This window comes from Monodelphis domestica, chromosome 2 (genome assembly GCF_027887165.1).
Source record: "Monodelphis domestica isolate mMonDom1 chromosome 2, mMonDom1.pri, whole genome shotgun sequence".
NCBI classification, from domain to species: domain Eukaryota; kingdom Metazoa; phylum Chordata; class Mammalia; order Didelphimorphia; family Didelphidae; genus Monodelphis; species Monodelphis domestica.
Window position 1 is genome coordinate 67,298,811 of NC_077228.1, and position 17,263 is coordinate 67,316,073.

At 39.8% G+C, this 17,263-nt stretch overlaps 2 protein-coding genes and 1 non-coding gene across 13 annotated transcripts in view; 2 read left to right on the forward strand and 1 right to left on the reverse strand.

Moving 5' to 3' along the window:
- Positions 1-4,617, forward strand: part of DNM3 (dynamin 3) — a 647,411-nt gene extending 642,794 nt beyond the window's left edge. For both annotated transcript variants that reach the window (XM_056815550.1, XM_056815554.1), the window contains one exon: positions 4,425-4,617. In XM_056815550.1, the coding sequence (XP_056671528.1) occupies positions 4,425-4,461 (37 nt within the window). In that variant the 3' untranslated portion in view covers positions 4,462-4,617. The remainder of the gene's footprint in view (positions 1-4,424) is intronic.
- Positions 1-6,975, reverse strand: part of LOC103094654 (uncharacterized) — a 31,184-nt gene extending 24,209 nt beyond the window's left edge. Inside the window, exons 1-2 of the transcript XR_008916105.1 lie at positions 6,811-6,975; positions 6,626-6,696 (exon numbers count right to left, since the gene is read on the reverse strand). This is a non-coding gene — a transcript (uncharacterized LOC103094654). The remainder of the gene's footprint in view (positions 1-6,625; positions 6,697-6,810) is intronic.
- An 82-nt stretch (positions 6,976-7,057) lies between these two features.
- Positions 7,058-17,263, forward strand: part of LOC103093517 (uncharacterized) — a 64,238-nt gene continuing 54,032 nt past the window's right edge. For 4 of the 10 annotated variants that reach the window (XM_007480778.3, XM_007480779.3, XM_007480781.3 and 1 more), the window contains exon 1: positions 7,062-7,352. In XM_007480778.3, coding sequence (XP_007480840.1) covers positions 7,332-7,352 — 21 coding nt within the window. In that variant the 5' untranslated portion in view covers positions 7,062-7,331. Of the gene's footprint in view, positions 7,353-17,263 lie in introns of all 10 variants that reach the window. The other 6 variants (XM_007480777.3, XM_007480780.3, XM_007480782.3 and 3 more) reach the window with 4 other exon arrangements.

The following is a 17,263-nucleotide window of genomic DNA, read 5'->3' on the forward strand; positions in this document are numbered from 1 at the left end:
CATTCAGGGTGGAAGGAAAGCCCCAGGAAGGGGCAGGTCCCTCATGGTGCAGGTGAATTTGGCAATGGGGGGAGGGGATCTATCAAGTCGGAGTATACCAAGGAACCCCAGAGAGGGATGGAAGATGGAGCATGGGACATGGAATCTCTTAGTCACTTGATGCAGTGGACCAAGGAAGAAGCACACCTACAGATACTGAAACCCTGTGGAAAAGTTTTGGTTTTCAGCATTAGTCAATCCAAAAATAACAAAACACATGGAAGATTCTGGGAAAAGAATTGCAAAGACAAACAAAACTGAAGGGAACTATGACACCTCTATTCCTAAAACTGAATAGCTATCACCACCACTGTATTTTATTTGATAGTCACAGGGGTTGGGAGAAAATCAAGATAAAGAAAAAAGTAAAGAATAATTAGGAAATCCTTAATCAAAATGGGCCTCCATCTGATGCTTTACACAAATTCCATTAAAATATTGAGATAGAATACATTTGCCTCTCCATCATTGGCATCTACAGCTTCTAGTTCTGTTTATGGATTAATTCACTAGACTATCCCTTAGCAATATAGCGCTTTGGTATGTGCTAACAAATGTTTCTTCCACACCATGGCCCTGTTGCTCAACATGTCTCACCTCCCCACCCTGCTGAGACAATTAATTTGTTCACCAGTTCCACTGAAATTCAAAAATAGTTTCTTCTTGCTGTTCTGGTAATAAATTTGGTCAACCTCAACAGCAATTTAATTATACTTCCTCCATCAAAACACCAGGGATACCCATTACTAGGGTCTCTGAAGCTAAAGATTTGCAGACCTCTTTTAATCCTTGATCCTGTAAATGGGCATGTTAGAAGGAGATCCCTAATAAAGTACAAGAGATATTTATGCTTGGCCCTATACTATTTAATATTTTATTAATGTCCGAGGTAAAGGTACAGATGTCATACATTAAAACTCATTTCCCTTTTTTGAGAGGATTACAAGAATAGTAGTTCAAGGAACTTCTGTCTGTGTTGGTTATGTAGATTTTTGCAAAACACTTTAAAAGGACATTTATTTTGTTCTTACAGAAAAGATGGAACAATGTGGGATAGATATTGGCATGAGTCAATGGATTTGAGAGGTTAGACCCAATAATACTAATTAATGGTTTGATGCTATCTCTCCCTAGTGGAGTATAATTTAATATTTTATTGACGACTGAAATAAAGGTATAGATGCCATACTTAACAAATCTGAAGAAAATATAAAACTGGGAGGAATATCCAACAATGGGTGGCAGAATCAGGATTCAAAAAGGTACTGACAACAATAACAAAAACCAACACAACAAAAAAAGTATTGACAGGATATATAATTAGGCTGAATCTAGTAATATAAAATTTAATAGGGATAAATGTGAAATTTTATACTATGGTTCAAATATCGATTTTGCTAGTACAAAATAGGGCAGGTATGGCTAGACTTCAGCAAAAGATCATCTAAAAAAGAAAATAAAAGAACTATCTATCCCTTTTATTGGATTAATGGGATCAACTGGACTTACAACCTCAGAATGAGTTGAGTGGGATATCACAGCCAAAAACCTGTGAGCTTGGAGTATTAAGAAAATCAGAGTGTGCAGCTCTAAAGAGGTCAGACCACATTTTTTCAATGCTAGATTCCACATTTTAGGAAAGCTATGGACAAATGTCATATCCAGAAGAGTATCATCAGGAGACTTAAAGGCATCAAAAACATACTATAAGAAGATCAATTGAAGGAACTGGGAATGTTTAGCTTGCAGAAGAAAACATTTTGGTGAATCAGCTTCACCACCATCATTATCAATAGCATCATCATCACCCCTCCCCCCCACACCCACAATAACCGTCTTCAAGTATTTGAAGGCACATCACCTATCACAGACTGGTTTTTCTTGTGCCCAGAAAGGTAGATGGCACAAGCTTTAAGCAGCGTGGGATGCCTCCAGGAATAGTGGATTTCTCTTGACTTGAGTAAAAGAGTGTTGTTAGAGAAAGGACTTTTCTTCAGGAATGGGTTAGACTAAATAGCTTCCAAGGTCTCTTCCAGCTCTGTAAATGTGATTGTTTTGTAATCTCTAATTCAGTTTAAGATCTGAGATTTCATTAGGGCATGGGGAGGGAGGGGAACTCCACTGATAGAGACCATGACTCCTCTCCACATGTTAGTCATTGACATGAATTATTACAGCCAAAAGAATTCATCCCTGATAACCAACCTTCTGGAATTATTTTTTTTTCCTTTTAAATCCCTGCCTCCTGTTTTATATTTGATATTATGTATTGGTTCCAAAGCAGAAGAGTGGTAAGAGTTTAGCAATTGGGATTAAGTGACTTGCCCAGAATTACACAGCTAGAAAGGGTCTGAGACCAAATTTGAACCCAGGTCCTCCAAGCTCCAGGCCTGGTGTTCTATCTACTCTGCTACCTAGCTACCCCTATTGGGAATTTTTTTTTAATTATTGTTCATAAATGACCTAACCATTGAGCATGACTTATGAGCCTCCCACAGAAGAAAGTTACTCTTTCCTGGAAGTGTTTGTGCAAAAGTAAGATGGAAACAAGTTGAAAGTGAATGTATTCCTAAACTGGCATCAGGAAAGAAGAACTACAGTGTGTGTTGTTGATGACCTACAACGGATCACAGAAAGAAGGACGTAAGTAGGAGCGTAACTTTTGATGGAATTCTAAGGTTGGGATGGGAATAAAACATGATGATATATCCCAGTCCTTCATGTACATGAACCAGGCATCTAGTTTGTGAAATCTAATGAGAAATCTATTGTCAGTTAACCAGAATGAAGAAATGAGTGAAAATTTAGAAATTTTTCAGTCAACCAACAGAAACCATTCTTTGGCCATTTAGTCTGTCTGTCAAAGGATGACTACATTATGTCAACTAGGTTAGCAACACATCTTCACCTGCCTAGAAAATATCCCAGCAAGGGTTAGAATGAAGGACACCCCTGGCTTTTATGCCATCCATATAAAATATCAGATATCTGGGGTAGAGAGAGAAAGAGAAATAGAAGGCACTAACTAGGCTCTGTTATCACAGCAGATTAAAAATCTCACCTGTAGTCTCAGATCTGCCTTTGAAATGTGGGTGGGAAGGAAAGATCATTCTCTAAACCAAGTTGGACCAGATTTAGACCAGATTTAGACCAGATCTGGCCTCCTAGGTTCTCCAGGAACCAAATTCAAATCTTTCCAGATCATCCTTACTCTAGAAGGAATTACAAAAGTTCCCACTGTCCAGATATTCTACCCTAAAAGACAGACCTATGGTAGAGATTTTTTTTCCTCAGACTTTTTAAGGTTCCTGTGATTCAATTTTTGTTTATTTCTTCTACCAGAATCATAGAACACTATAGCGGAAAGAGACCTTGGAAAACTTTTAATCTAACCTCCTCATTGAACGAATTAGGAAACTGAGGCTCAGAAACCAAGAATCAGAAACCAGAAATCACCCAACTAATAAGTAGTTTGCAAGTCTTTTACTTGAACTGGGGTTTTCAGAGTCTAGCCTGTGTCCTACAATATACCACAACATCCATCACCACCCCACCTCCATCTTCCCCTCTGCTACTTCTGAAGAAAAAATGACCATATTCTATAATTTTGTTTTGGGGTTATTTTTTTTTTTTGCTGTGAGAGCAGCTTACTACACTTTTATAAGAATATTAGAAACATCCCTGGGATTCCATAATCTAAGGCTTCTACTGCTGTCTGAAATTCTCTGAAATATAATTGTGGGTTTCATTTTATTACTCTTTGATACCTCCATGAAAATCTTACTCCCGTGCCTTTTCATGGTGTGAAGGTGACCCCAGGCTCCTGAAGCTCTCCTAGCATGGGACAAACTTTACCAGGTCTTACTTAAGAAACTGGAAAGGCTTTAACTCTGGGCTAGATGGAGGACTAGCTAAAGACCAGACAGGTTAAGTACGAAGAGGTTTATAATTACCAGAGTGGCCACCAGGTAAGAGATATTTTGGGTCAGAGCAACTCATGTGGTCATTTACTAAGGTAAGGTGTAAAGGGACTATGATTTGCATTGATGGAAGGTTTGTCCACTGCAGGGAGATCGCAGGTCTCTTTGAAGTTGAAGCATGATAGTATAATATAGACCTTCCATGTGTTCTAGTCTCTACATAGCTAGTCCAGCTGATGGCCAGTGAAGCAGGCTGCAGGAACCATTGCTAACTCTTGCCATGCCTTGTGCTTCCTGTCCCTCCCATCTCCCCCATCCCAGCTTGTTTGTGCCTGGCATCAGTGTGACTAACTCTGTTGGATATTTTTTGCATGTTACCATTTGAATGTTTTATGATTTAAGCCCTATTTTCTCCTTCCTCGTCTGTTTTTCTTTTTTGTTGTCACTTTGTTTATTTTTCTTTAGGCGGCCCCCTCCTGCAGTTCCAGGACGACCATCCTAACACACTCATCATTCATCTCCTTTTGTATCCAACAGCATTTATATCATGGTATTGAAAACAGCTCTCATTGGCACTGTATGCTGCATGTACAGAAATGGTTTTATTTTTGATCACTGGCTACAATAAAACAACAAAAGTTTATTCTGTATAAAGAAATGAAAATGTGTCTCTTGTTTCCTTTGCTAATGGAGAAGTTTAAATGGAAACTGGCTTATTGAAATGAGTACTAGGTAAAAGGAAGAATGAACAAAAGTGATCTGAAGGTTTAATGAGTTTGGAGATATAAAAGAGAATATAGAACATGATTGATGAACTAAAGTGTCCTGATTTAAGACATCATTCTGGCAGGGGGAAATGATCTCTCTTAAAGTGAGATCCAATAAAGTGATGAGAAGATTAAATAAAAAACAGGAATGTTTAGTATAATCACAACAGTCTGGATTATTTTAATTAGGACTCTGATAATCCCATAAATAAGAATTATTATGTCTACCTTTTCCTAATCTCTTATGTAGGAGATAAAATTTGTGAGATCACGAAGGAAACAGAAAGTGTGAATCACAAGTCTCCCAAATTCCAATTGGAAGTTACAAGACAAAGAAATATTACCCAAATCTAGAGTAGAATAGTCCAAGCAATGCTGTCACTTTGAGAAAAAATATGATTTCCATTGAGTGATTCTTTGGAAAAAAAGAATCTAGGGCATGAATCTCAATCAAGACAAAATAAGTTTCTCTTAACTTTTTTTTTAAAGACAACTATCCTGAAAACTGAATTAGATCAATTTTGCCACTCTTAATGGAATACAGGAGATGGTAGCATATATAGGGCATGGGTTTGCCATAATTCACAATGGCTTTGTTTTGTGATACTTTGTATAGTCTAAATTGGAATCAAAGAAACTACCCTTTTTATTCTCTCTGTGGGACAAAGAATTCACTGAAAGAGCTTCAACTTTAAAATTTAATCAAGTCAGATTCAAATACTAGGGCTATCTCTCCTTGAGGAAGGATTTAATGTATTAGATACAAATTTAAAAAGTTCTCAGTCCCTGAATTCCTCTGGTTAAGTGGGGGACACACACTTCAAGACTGTCGACCTATATTTATGAGAAAGAACACTATCCACATTCAGAGGAAAAACTGTGGGAGTAGAAACACAGAAGAAAAACAACTGCTTGATTACATGGGTCGAGGGGATATGATTGGGGATGTAGACCTACAACATGGAAATGGGTTCTGATCAAGGACACATGTAATACCTGGGGGAATTGCATGTTGGCTATGGGAGGGGTGGGGGAGGGGAGGGGAGGGAGGAATAGAATGTGATTTTTGTAACCAAGGAATGTTTGAAATTGACCAACTAAAATTTTTTAAAAGACTGTCAACCTATGAGAAGAAACATGATAAAGTAAATTCAAAGTCAGAGGGCCTTGCTTCAGACCTGAGCTCTCCTTGCTACCTATGCTATTGGGCAAGTCACTTAAACCCTTTGGGTGGCAGTTTCTTCATGTATCAAATGATAGCATTGCCTATATGGTTTCTAAGGGCCCTTCCAGTAATAAATCCATGGTCCTATGATCTTTTAAGACAAAGCTGTGGGGCGTTCCCTTAGATGTACAAGTATACAGACAATTATACTTTCTTGGCCTACACAAAACTCCCTTCCAATCGTACTCCATTCAGGAGTTACAAAGTCACTTTTTCCCATGTGGCTAGAAATTCTATATGGAATGTCATCATAATTCCCTCTTTCTAGAGATGTTATTTTCTAACCGCTTATAATTATTGATAACTAGGAAGAGCAGACACACAAGAAAAGGGAGGTCAGCCCAAGTGTAACCTGGAGATGTCTGAATGGATGCACCGTACAGGAAAGCATGAACTCTTCTGTCCTTCCCTTCACCTTGAGGGTGTTGCTTGATCTGTTATATTTAGACCCATATTCTTATTACATGATATTCCCATACTACCGTGACATTCCTAGGTTAATTGAGGTCATCCCAGAAAAAATATAAAACAAATGCAACTTTTTCTGCTATGTTCTTTTCAATAATTTCCATTTGGAAATCATTACAAATACTTTAAATGTATTTTCCCTATTCTGCATAACATAGTCTGGTGAAGGTTTAACTTATTCATGGGTTTTTTTGAAGTTGACTGACCTGACAATCAGTATCATAGGAGTGTCCAGAGCACAACAAATGCCTCTGCCTTGCTGCAGCCTTCAGTCTCCCTGTAAGAAAGAATGGTTTCTTTAAAAAGGAATAAAATAAAGGCGTGGGGAGGGGGGAGAGAGAGAAAACAAGCATTATTTTTCAATGCTGTCTCTCCATTTTGTTGTATTCACCCAACAAAAGATGGAGCCCAGAGGGGGAAGCCAAATTGCCTTCAAGGTGATCATGATCTTCGGTGGGCAGAGAAACTCAAGCACTCTTTCTTTTCTAAAAATTTCATGATACTAAATCTAGGAGCCTTTTCAGAAAAAAAAAAAAACGCTATTATTGACTTAAAGGTTGCAGCAGATGCTTGAATTCTAGAATAGTGTTAACCAGTTGAATCACACATAATAGTACAATCCACCATTCCAGAACTCAGTAGTTTTGACATCTAAGAAAAGAATTTATTTTCCAACCTACCAGAGGAACAGAGAACAGTTTCTCCCCCAGCAGAAGGATGCTTCATAGTCCTAAATAACTCATGGACTGTTTCGGAGAAAGGAAAATGTTGGAATGTTGAATTTTTTGTTGGGTGCTAACAAACCACTCCTCACTCAGAAGCTATTCTACAATATCTTGGAAAATCTCAATGAAGAAAAGATGCAGCTGGTGATTTCCAAAAGCAGGTAACCAAGCATCCTCAGTATCAATCATGGGGAAAACAGGCCAAAAGGTAAGGTAATCCTTCCACTGATCTTTCTTGTACCAGATTCAGCAGTAGAAAAGGTCCTTAAGCTTTGCATTGACAGTTCTTTCACATGACATCCCAGAAACCAACGGGAGAATATAGTTAGTATTACTAAGGAGAAACAAGGTGACCAAAGCTGCCTCTCACTTTCTGGACCTCCGAGGCACTTTTAAGCAGGTCTGGCATTGTGAATGCTTGGTACCTGGAATGAGATCATAGTATTATTCATAGGAGCTTATGTTGTTCTCTAAGATTTAGAGGACCCAGTTTTCCTCTTGACAACTCGGAAGCTCTTTAGATAGCAGAGGCACCAGTGTCTCTATTTCAAGGATGTGGATATTGAAATTTAGATCAAGGGACACCCCCAAGATCTCGCAGCTCTATCTACTGGATCTCACTACCCTTTTTTTCCCCCCACAATTAGGAAAACTTGATACTTGCTGGCCTCCATATGTTCACTTTGGTCAACATTAAATACAATACAGTTTTTCAAAAATATGCACTCAGTGGGTTTTGTTTTGTTTTTGTTTATTTAATCATGACTGCCTAAATGTTCATATAGGCCATAGTTTTTTCATGTTTCTGCAACGAACCTTTTCTTAAGGTGAATTCAGTTTGAATAACATGCACCTTCCAGATGAGGACCTCATTCATCTCTCTATATTTGCATTGATATGTCCATATATCATCTAACCTAGAATGCCAGGATGCCCAAGTCCCATTTCACAAGAGACATTAAGCGTGTCTCTCCCTTTTCCATTTGCAGTAGTACAATTCACTCTTGCATTGCTCTGCCTCTCGGTGTCCTGAAAGGACATGCCAAAGAGCTAGCCTCTATGGGATAAAGGTAAGATCTGTGAGCTGCCACTATATCCACTTTTGTATCAGATAGAGTTCTCCACCAAATACTGTCGGGTCTTGATGTCCTCTTTTTGTCTGTGCAAAAAAATTCTACAGGTACAAACTATGAGCCTGTGTATGGATAATGCCTAAGCAGCCTCTGCAGAGTTTCAGGTACCCAGAAGTCTAAGGACCCTCAAAACACTAAATGTGCTTTTAGAGAAATTCTGCCAGAGGCCCCCAACCACTCAAAAAGTCAACTAATTTAACAGTGGGTATTTATTAGACACTCCTAGGCTCAAAAGTTGTTTGTGGAGCCTCTAAATTTACCGCCAAGTGGTAATGTAGTTTATAGAGGCATCTAGTGGATGGATAGGCCTGGAGTTAGGAAGAATAGATTTTAAATATAGCCTCAGATAGTTATTAGCTGTGGGACCCTGGGCAATTCACTTATTCTCTCTTTGCCTCAGTTTCCTCAATAGTAAAAATGGAGATAATAATAGCACCTATCTCACAAAGTTTTTGTGAAGATCTGATTAAATATTTGTAAAGATATGTAGTTAGCGTCGTTTTAGCTTGACACATAATAGTTACTTAAAAATGCTTGTTTCCTTCCTTGATGATCAGTTTGTAGCCTCATCACTCTGCTTTAAATAGATAAAAAATTTAAACAGCAATGGAAAGAGTATAAGCAATCAGATTAAGGAGAGATCTTTTGCCAATTTCCCCTTTTCCCCCTCTCTAGGCCCTACCCTCACATCCTTGCCCCCAAGTCCCTTTGATGCATAGACAAAAATAGGCCTCATATTGCACAATGGCTACAACTGTTTATTTTGCAATTAAGGACTAAGAAATTCTTTTTTAGAATATTTGCTTAGAAGCCCCAAATCCCAAATTATATCACTGACTCATTCACAACAAAATTACTGTGACAATAGTCAGAGCTAGAAGATTGGCTTAGAAGTCCTCTAGTTCAGACATGCCAGATACTGTGCTTTCTGCCTTGTGGTTCACACACTCAAGTGGGGCTGAACAAGATTAAAATGTAATTGGGAAATATTTAACAAACTAAAAATTGGATAGAATATAGATGATGTTAATATGTGGTTTTCTAAGTCAATACGCACCCCCAGGGATCCTTACGTAGATTTACTGGCTCTCCCATTTCTACTTGAGTTTTCTATCACTGTAATAGTCCAAACCTGCTCCACTGTCACCCAGTCGCACACACACTCCTTTTCTGAAGGAGTGAAGCCTTGATCAGCAGGGTCTGGGCGTCAACCCCTCTTCTTCCAATGCCATTTCTGGTACTTTTTCCACTAAAACCACACGATCTGGTTTTGGGGGGGCATGTAGTGAAGATAAAATGGAGAAAGGTGCCCTGTCTGTCCTAGTGCCCATTGACTGAATCTTGCTTAGGTTGAGGAAAGAGGGAAGGAGCACAACATAAGAAGTAGTCACCCCCTGGTAAACCATCTCAGCAGATGAGCTAAACCAGGTTGAGGGTAATTGATAAGCCTTAAACCTATTGGTGAGTTAGTCTATCCCCAAGCATGTGAAGTAAGGGCAGATGAAAATAATTAATGCCAACAGTCATGAAGGCAGCTAAAACAAGTGCTACGGAGCCCTTAGAGCTTGGACAAACACCAAAGATGCCAACGTCATCCAAGGCATTCCAGGCCATCATCAGACTTTATGACTTTCATTTTGCTACTGGAATTCAATGAGTCTAGAAGAGAGAGCGAAGCTGACAACTTAGTGCAACTCTGCCTCACTTAAATTCAATTTACTCACAAATCAAGACATCACCACATGATGTCTTAAGGTGGTCTTCTTTGAAAACAAAGGAGGAACAACAGCAACATAATCCAGCTATACTAGTCTTCTTGTTCCTTATATATGACACTCCATTTCCCATCTCTGTCTTTATACTGACTTGTTCCCCTACTTGGAATATTCTCCCTTCTTCCCTCTACCTCTGAATCCCTTTCAAGACCCAGTTTAGATACAACCTTATACAATAGTACTTTCCTCTTTCCTAGCTTTAAGTTTCTCCCCATCCAAGATTATCTTCTTTATATGTCTATTAATCTATCTTTCTATCAATCATGAATCTTCCATTTATCTACCTGTATGTCTACCCAGCCCTCTTTAGGTTCTCTCCCCTAAGATGTAAGCCGCTTGAAGTCAGGAACAGTTTCACTTTTGTCTTTGTGTCTCCAGAGTCCATCATAATGGTTTGGTCCATAGCAGGGGTTTATTTTTGTTATTTAAGTGACTGATTAGATATTGGAGCAATGTCTGGATAGTCCCACTGTGCCCTTTGTGATGAATACCCTTATATTGTCTAAGTCATGTGACTATTTGTGAAGCATTGTGGCCCAAGAAGCGTAGGGCTATTCTGTCCAGAGCAGGAGAAAACCTTAAACTAGTCCACATTAGCAACTGCTGAGTTCTGTCCTAAACATCCTTCCTTAGGTATTTCCGACAGGCCAGTGAAATTTCCAGTTGATTGCATTAGGATATTTTGAGGAATTATCTTCCCCCCCACAAGTCTATAATTTCTGAAAATTCCTGATGAAACTAAAGAAAACATGAGTAGGGGAGACCCATGGCTAGCTTGGTCCAGCACACTGATTGGATTGGGTAGTTGAGCACTTGGTGCTCATTGGCAATTTTCTCCAGGTCTATGCTTCTTCTCATTTCATGTCTCAGGAATATTGTGAAGTTGTCCTCATTCAACATTAAAAACCACTCAGAAAAACAATCAATCAACAATGTCCCAAGTGAGGGGATACCAAGACAATGAACCAACATTTTTAGAGAGAGGAGTACTAAGGACTGAAACTTTTAATACTGCCACAATTAGAATCATTTGAATGATGATGATGCAGGAAAAAGGATTAAAAAGGAATGGTCAGACAGGCAGGAGGAGAAAAAGAAGAGAATGGTGTCTCCCCACCCCCCTTCTCTCACACACACACACACACACACACACACACGATGACAGGAGGAAAAGGCACTGTAGTAAATGGGATAGTGAACTGATAATGTTGTTCAATCAATCATTTAATTGTATCCAACTCTTCATGACCCTGTGGACCATACTGACCATAGGATTTTCTTGGCAAGGATTCTGAAGCAATTTACTATTTCCTTCTCCAAAGGATTAAGGCAAACAAAAGTTAAGTGACTTGCCCAGATTTACATCACTATTAAGTCTCTGAGGCCAGATTTTAACTCAGGTCTTCCTGACTCCAGGTCTAGAGCTCTATCTACTGAGCCACCTAGCTGCTGCCTCTTCAATTAGGTCGAGGTAAAAAAATTGCTTTACTCCAGTGAGGCCTCGGTCGAAATTTTCTAAAACAAACTTGTAGAAGACTCAGTCAGCATAGTTTCATGATTTCTTCCAGCTTAGTTCACAGCACATGAATAGGAATAAAGGCAATGGATGGTGGGAGTATTCTGAGGCCAGGGTTTGAAAAGGCTAGATCATCTGCAAAGTGAAGTGAGCAGAACCAAGATAACACTGTATATAGTTACAGAAATATTGTACAATGATCAGCTGTGGAGGACATCAGGAAAACAAGGTTCCAAGATAAACCCAAGGGACTCATAATGAAAAAATGCTATCCACAGCCAAAGAAGTAACTGTTGGGAGATTGATTGCAGATAAAAGCATACCATTTTCCACTTTATTTCCTTTGTGAGTTTTTTAATGTAAATGGAAATATGTGCTGCATTACAGCACTGGTATAACCTATAGCAGACTATTTACCACCTTGAGGAGGCAAAAGAGAGAGGGAAGGAACATTCTGAGTCACAAAATGTCAGAAACAATTGTCAAAAATTGTTTCTGCATGTAATTGGAAAAATTAAGCTATAAAAAGAAAGAAGGAAAATGCAAGATTATCAGTAATATAAAGGGGCAAGGGTCTTGAGAGAAGAGAACAGTATAAAGTTTAACTGATTCTCGAGGGCATCAAGATGGGAAAGGGAAAACGGGGTCACCTCTAGCCTTGGAAATAACTGAGGGGTGGTAAGATTGAGAGTCAAGGCAAGAATGAGTTTGGGCTTGGAGTTACAATGCAGATGGAGGAGTGGAATGACAACATGTAAGGATCATATAAAGGAATTTCAGAGTTCTTCAATAAAGATACTGAACACTTATGGATAACGACAAGAAAAATGGGATTATCTCTAAGTCTATCCATGCTAGCATAGAGGAATAAGTCAGGGGAAATAATGTGTGAGTTGCATAACTGGGAGGTTAAGGGATTTGAATATTTGAATATAGCTGCAGAAGTCCCCTGGTTTGAAGGCAAGAGTTAGGAAGGAAAGACTGATTCAGGCATCGAACTCACTGAGGAAGGATGTGAAGAGCATTACAAAAGTCAGCTGACAACTACCAGGATGTTTATTGGGTGAGAGGTGAACTGCATGAGCCTCAAAGGAGGAGAGGTTACTGAATGACCCGGATAAGGAGAGAATCTAGAGCAGTGGTTCTCAACCTTTCTAATGCCGTGACCCCACAATACAGTTCCTCATGTTGCAGTGACCCCAAACCAAAATATTATTTTGGTGGCTACTTCAAAACTGTAATTTTGCTACAGTTATGATTCAGAATATAAATACCTGATATGCATTATGTATTCTCATTGCTACAAATCAAACATAAACATCGTGATTAATCACAAAAACAATATTTAATTATATATTCAGAAATATTAATCTAGCAGGAGGCAGCCTGAGCGCTGGGGAGGGAGGTAAGTCCTGCCTGGGGAGGGGGTTTGCAGACGCTGCCTTCTTCTTCCTGTGGCCTCCCTCCAGCTCGAGCTGAGGCTTCACTTTGCTGGGGTTACTCGGCTCCACTATCCGCTCCAGGAGTTATCTGCTCCAGGACTCTTTCTTAACCCCTCCGGAGCCAGCGCCCTGGTGCTCTCTCTGGGTCTCTGTTTGAGTCCAGTCTCCAGGCAACAGGGTAAATCCAGCGCCCCTCATTGGGGGAGGGCTGCTGATAAGTAACTAATATTAGTACAATGTGCAGGCAGCAGGGTCCCCGTTCTTTCAGAGATCTTGCTGTAAAGTAGCATGATTTCTCAGTGGCTAAAGCCATTGGAAATACATATTTCCGATGGCTTTAGGTGGCCCCTGTGTTTTGGTCGTTCCACCTCCACTGGGGTCGTGACCCACAAGTTGAGAATCCCTGATCTAGAAGCAGCAATGAAGAAGAAAGAAAATTCCAATTCCCCTATCTTGACCAATGAAATGGGGAAAATGAGTGTAGGTGCTGCCAGGGTTAGAAAGGACAGCTAGGGAAGCTGGCTCTGTCATCCCTTACAAGAAAGTCAGGGCTTAGAGCCAGAATATGGGAAAAGTGGAAAAGATTTAAGATGAAAGTCAGTGTGTTGCCTCTAAAGCAGGTATTACAGAGGGAACGGGGGAAGGGATGGGTAGTTTGGGGAGGGGATCTAAGGGGGGAAGAGTTGAAAAACATAAATAGAAGGGGAAGATGGAGAATGTTCATCACTGGAGAATGGTTACCATCATTGGTTAAAATTATCCCCAGAGTTTCATCTTCAGGTGGAACTGTCCTTGGGCATCAGGCATCTGTATCTGACTAGAGGAGAAGGCTGCATGGATGGCAGGGGGGCCCTACAGAGCTGTTGGTAGTTGCAGGCAGTGCCTGCCTACAATGGGAGGGAAGGACTAGAAAGCTTGGAGGCTGCTCTCCTCCCAACTCCTTCCCAGCTGTCACAATAGTCAAGCTGGCCAATGTTAAATCCTAGAGCCTCCTAACCACTCTTAGCTGGGAGAAGTCATTATTTAGCCTTTGCTGTGGTAAAAGCAGTGGAGACAGACATTATCTAAATAGGCATCTTCCTATTTTAGGTCAAATCCCTGGCCTCAGATCTGAATGTTTAGTTACTTTGGCTTAAATCAAGGCTCAGGAACCCATAGGGAAGTGGTTTCTAATCAGACAATGGCTCAGACTACGTCCTCAGTTTTCTATCTAGGGAGATAACATCTAGAGTCAGACATCCCAAACAATGATTGGGTGCTTTGATTTAAGGGGCAGTAAAAAGTCCACCTGCTTAGAAATCTGCTTCCCATCATCCTGCTAGAATACATGGAATTCCCACTGTTTTTGCTACTAAAAATATTAAATCTCCAGAAAGGGCCAGCTAAAATGTACATGTTACCAGAAGGTAACACATGATCCAATGAGCACAGCACATATTCTGGATGTCTGAAAAAGGAAGTGGTCTGGAGGGAGGCCTCCCAAAGGATTTGTGGAAAATCATAGACAAGGATTAGACAGGATGAAAAGCCAGGGAAATGTGGCTATCAAAATGATATTCTTAAAGCACATATTGTACTATGTGCCCTTTCCCCCACACCAACCCCATTCCAAAAAACCCAATGGCTCCATATCACCTCCAAGATCAAATAAATAATCCTCTTTTGGGGATTCAAAGTCCATCACAATCTGGCCTCTTCCTTCAAGTCATCTTATATCTTACTCTCATATACCATGTACCCTGCCATCCAATGACACTGACCTTGCTGCTCTTCACACAAGATACACCATCTACCAACTCTTAAGTGTTTTTTTTTTCCCCTAAACCTTTATCTTCTGTCTTAGTACCAATTCTAAGACATGAGCAACAAGGGCTAGATAATTAGGGTTAAGAGATTTGCCCAGGATCATATAGCCATATTGGAGGCTCAGGACCTCCCAACTGCAGGCCTGACTTTCCATGTACTCTGCTATCCAGCTGGCCCAACTCTGAGCATCTTCAATGGCTACCCTTGACACCTGGAGTGTTCTCCATTCATAGCTCTGTCTCCTGGCTTCCCTGGCTTCCTTCAAGTCCCAACTAAAATTCTACCTTTTATAAGAAGCCTTTCCTGGTCCTCCTTAATTGAAGGATCTTCCCTCAGAAATTATCTCCAATTTATCTCAAATATTTCTTGCTTATATGTAATTGTTTTCCATGTCCTCTCCCCCATTAGACTATGAGGGTCTTTGAGAGCAGTGATAGTAGCTTACCTTTCTTTGTATCCCTCTCCCTAGTATAGTGCGTGGCACATAGTAGGTGCTTAATAAATGCTTATTGACTGACAATCTGCACTGTTGGAGGTAGTATCCATACTGGTAGGAGAGTGGGTCCATAAAAGTGTGAATCTCAAAGATAGGATTGTCTATCCTTCTCATCTCAGTCTCACATCAACCCTTTGAAATAGGTACTATTAGTATTGAAGATTATAAAGATGAGGACACTGAGACACAAATAGATGACTTACCTTTGAAAGTGTTGTTAAAACAGACACTAGATAGAATGTGGAGCTTGGAGTCTGGAAGATCCAAGTTTAAATTCACCTCTAATATTTCCTGTGTAACCCTGGGCAAATCACCTATTTTATTTGCCTGTTTTCTCAACTGTAAAATGGGGATCACAATAGCACCTAATTCACACAGTTATAAGGGTCAAATGAAATAATGTTTGTATAAAGCACTTGGCCTAATGTGTGGTAGAGAGTAGGTGCTAAAACGTTTGTTCCCTTCCCCTTTTCCTCTGGTCTTTCAGCAGCTAAGTGCTGGGATTTGAACAGTCTTGCTGGATCAAAGTTCAGAACTCTCTCTACTATTCTATGTCACCTCTTGAGAAAGTAGGGTTCTTTCAAACCTCTAGTATAAAACAGTGCTCCTAGGGAATGCCTCAAATTAACTGTCTTGATGGCATAAGGGGTAGAGAAGTGGGTTAGCAGCTCAGACAGGGGCAATAGGAAGAGCTAATAGCTAAAGAGCTAAATATGACTAAGGGATTCTTTGTTGTGTGTATTGGGTTAGGCAGTTGCTACTGAAAGCAGTGAAGATCATCAATTTAAGCTTCTACTACGTGCCAGGCACTTTGCTGAGCTCTGAGAGTCATGAAACTAAATTTAATGAAATTAAATTTCTTTAAAAGCCCAATGGATTGGCTCCTTTTATTGCTGAAATTTTGAAGGTCTTAATTTCAATGGCAATAATGACTTTAATTAGTTGAAGCTTAAAGAATAGGGGAAATTCTTTAGTCAAGTATATAGAGATTATTTTTTTAAATATGTCCAAGATATCCACAAGATGGCACTGATTCTTGGACTGGCTTCGCCATTTTCTTGTCTTGAATTCAGGATGTATGACTAGTCCCCTCTGCTGGCAAAACATGGTATATTTTTCTTTTAATTCTTTGTGTTGTGCATGTCCTTGAATTTTTTTCATTTGCCTAAATACTGTACTTCACCACTCTATTAAATCATTTTAAAAAGGGATTACCGAGGATGTAGGGTAATGTTAGAAGAGATATTGGCAAACCCAAAGTTAAGGTGGTTGCTCTCAGCATCCTTGTATTCATCCTCAAAATCCAGTTACCAGTTCTTGACGTTTCTACCTTCACAATCTCTCATATACCTGGTCTTCCTGTCTCAAGTTATCTACTCATTTGCCAAAATAATCATACTCAAGTGTAGATCTGACCATGTCACTCCCCTACTCAATAAACTCCAGTGGCTCCCCATTAACCAATGTTAATGTTAATGTTAACCAAATCCAAATGCAAAATCCTTTTATAGGCATTTAAAGCTTTTTTTTTTTAAGCCCTTAGATTCTGTCTTAGAATCAATACAAGTGTTGGTTTCAAGGCATAGGGGAAAGGACTAGGCAATGGGAGTTGACAGAGCCACACTGTTAGAAGTATGAGGCCAGATTTAACCCAGGACCAGCCCATCTCTACACCTGGCTCTCTTATCCACTGAGCCACATGGCTGCCCCATATTTAAAACTAGCGCCTTCCTAACTTTCCAGTCTACTCCTGCTTTGGCTACTGACTCTGGCTATCATGTTATTTCTCTTACAGGACACTCCTCCCCATTCTTTGTCTCTTCACTCCCTCATGCTCAGAATGCTCTTCCTCCTCACATAATCCTTCTGCCTTCCTTTTCTTCAAGATCCAGCACAAATCTCACCTTCTATAAGTTTTTCTGGTGCTCTTAAAACACCATCCTCTCTGAGG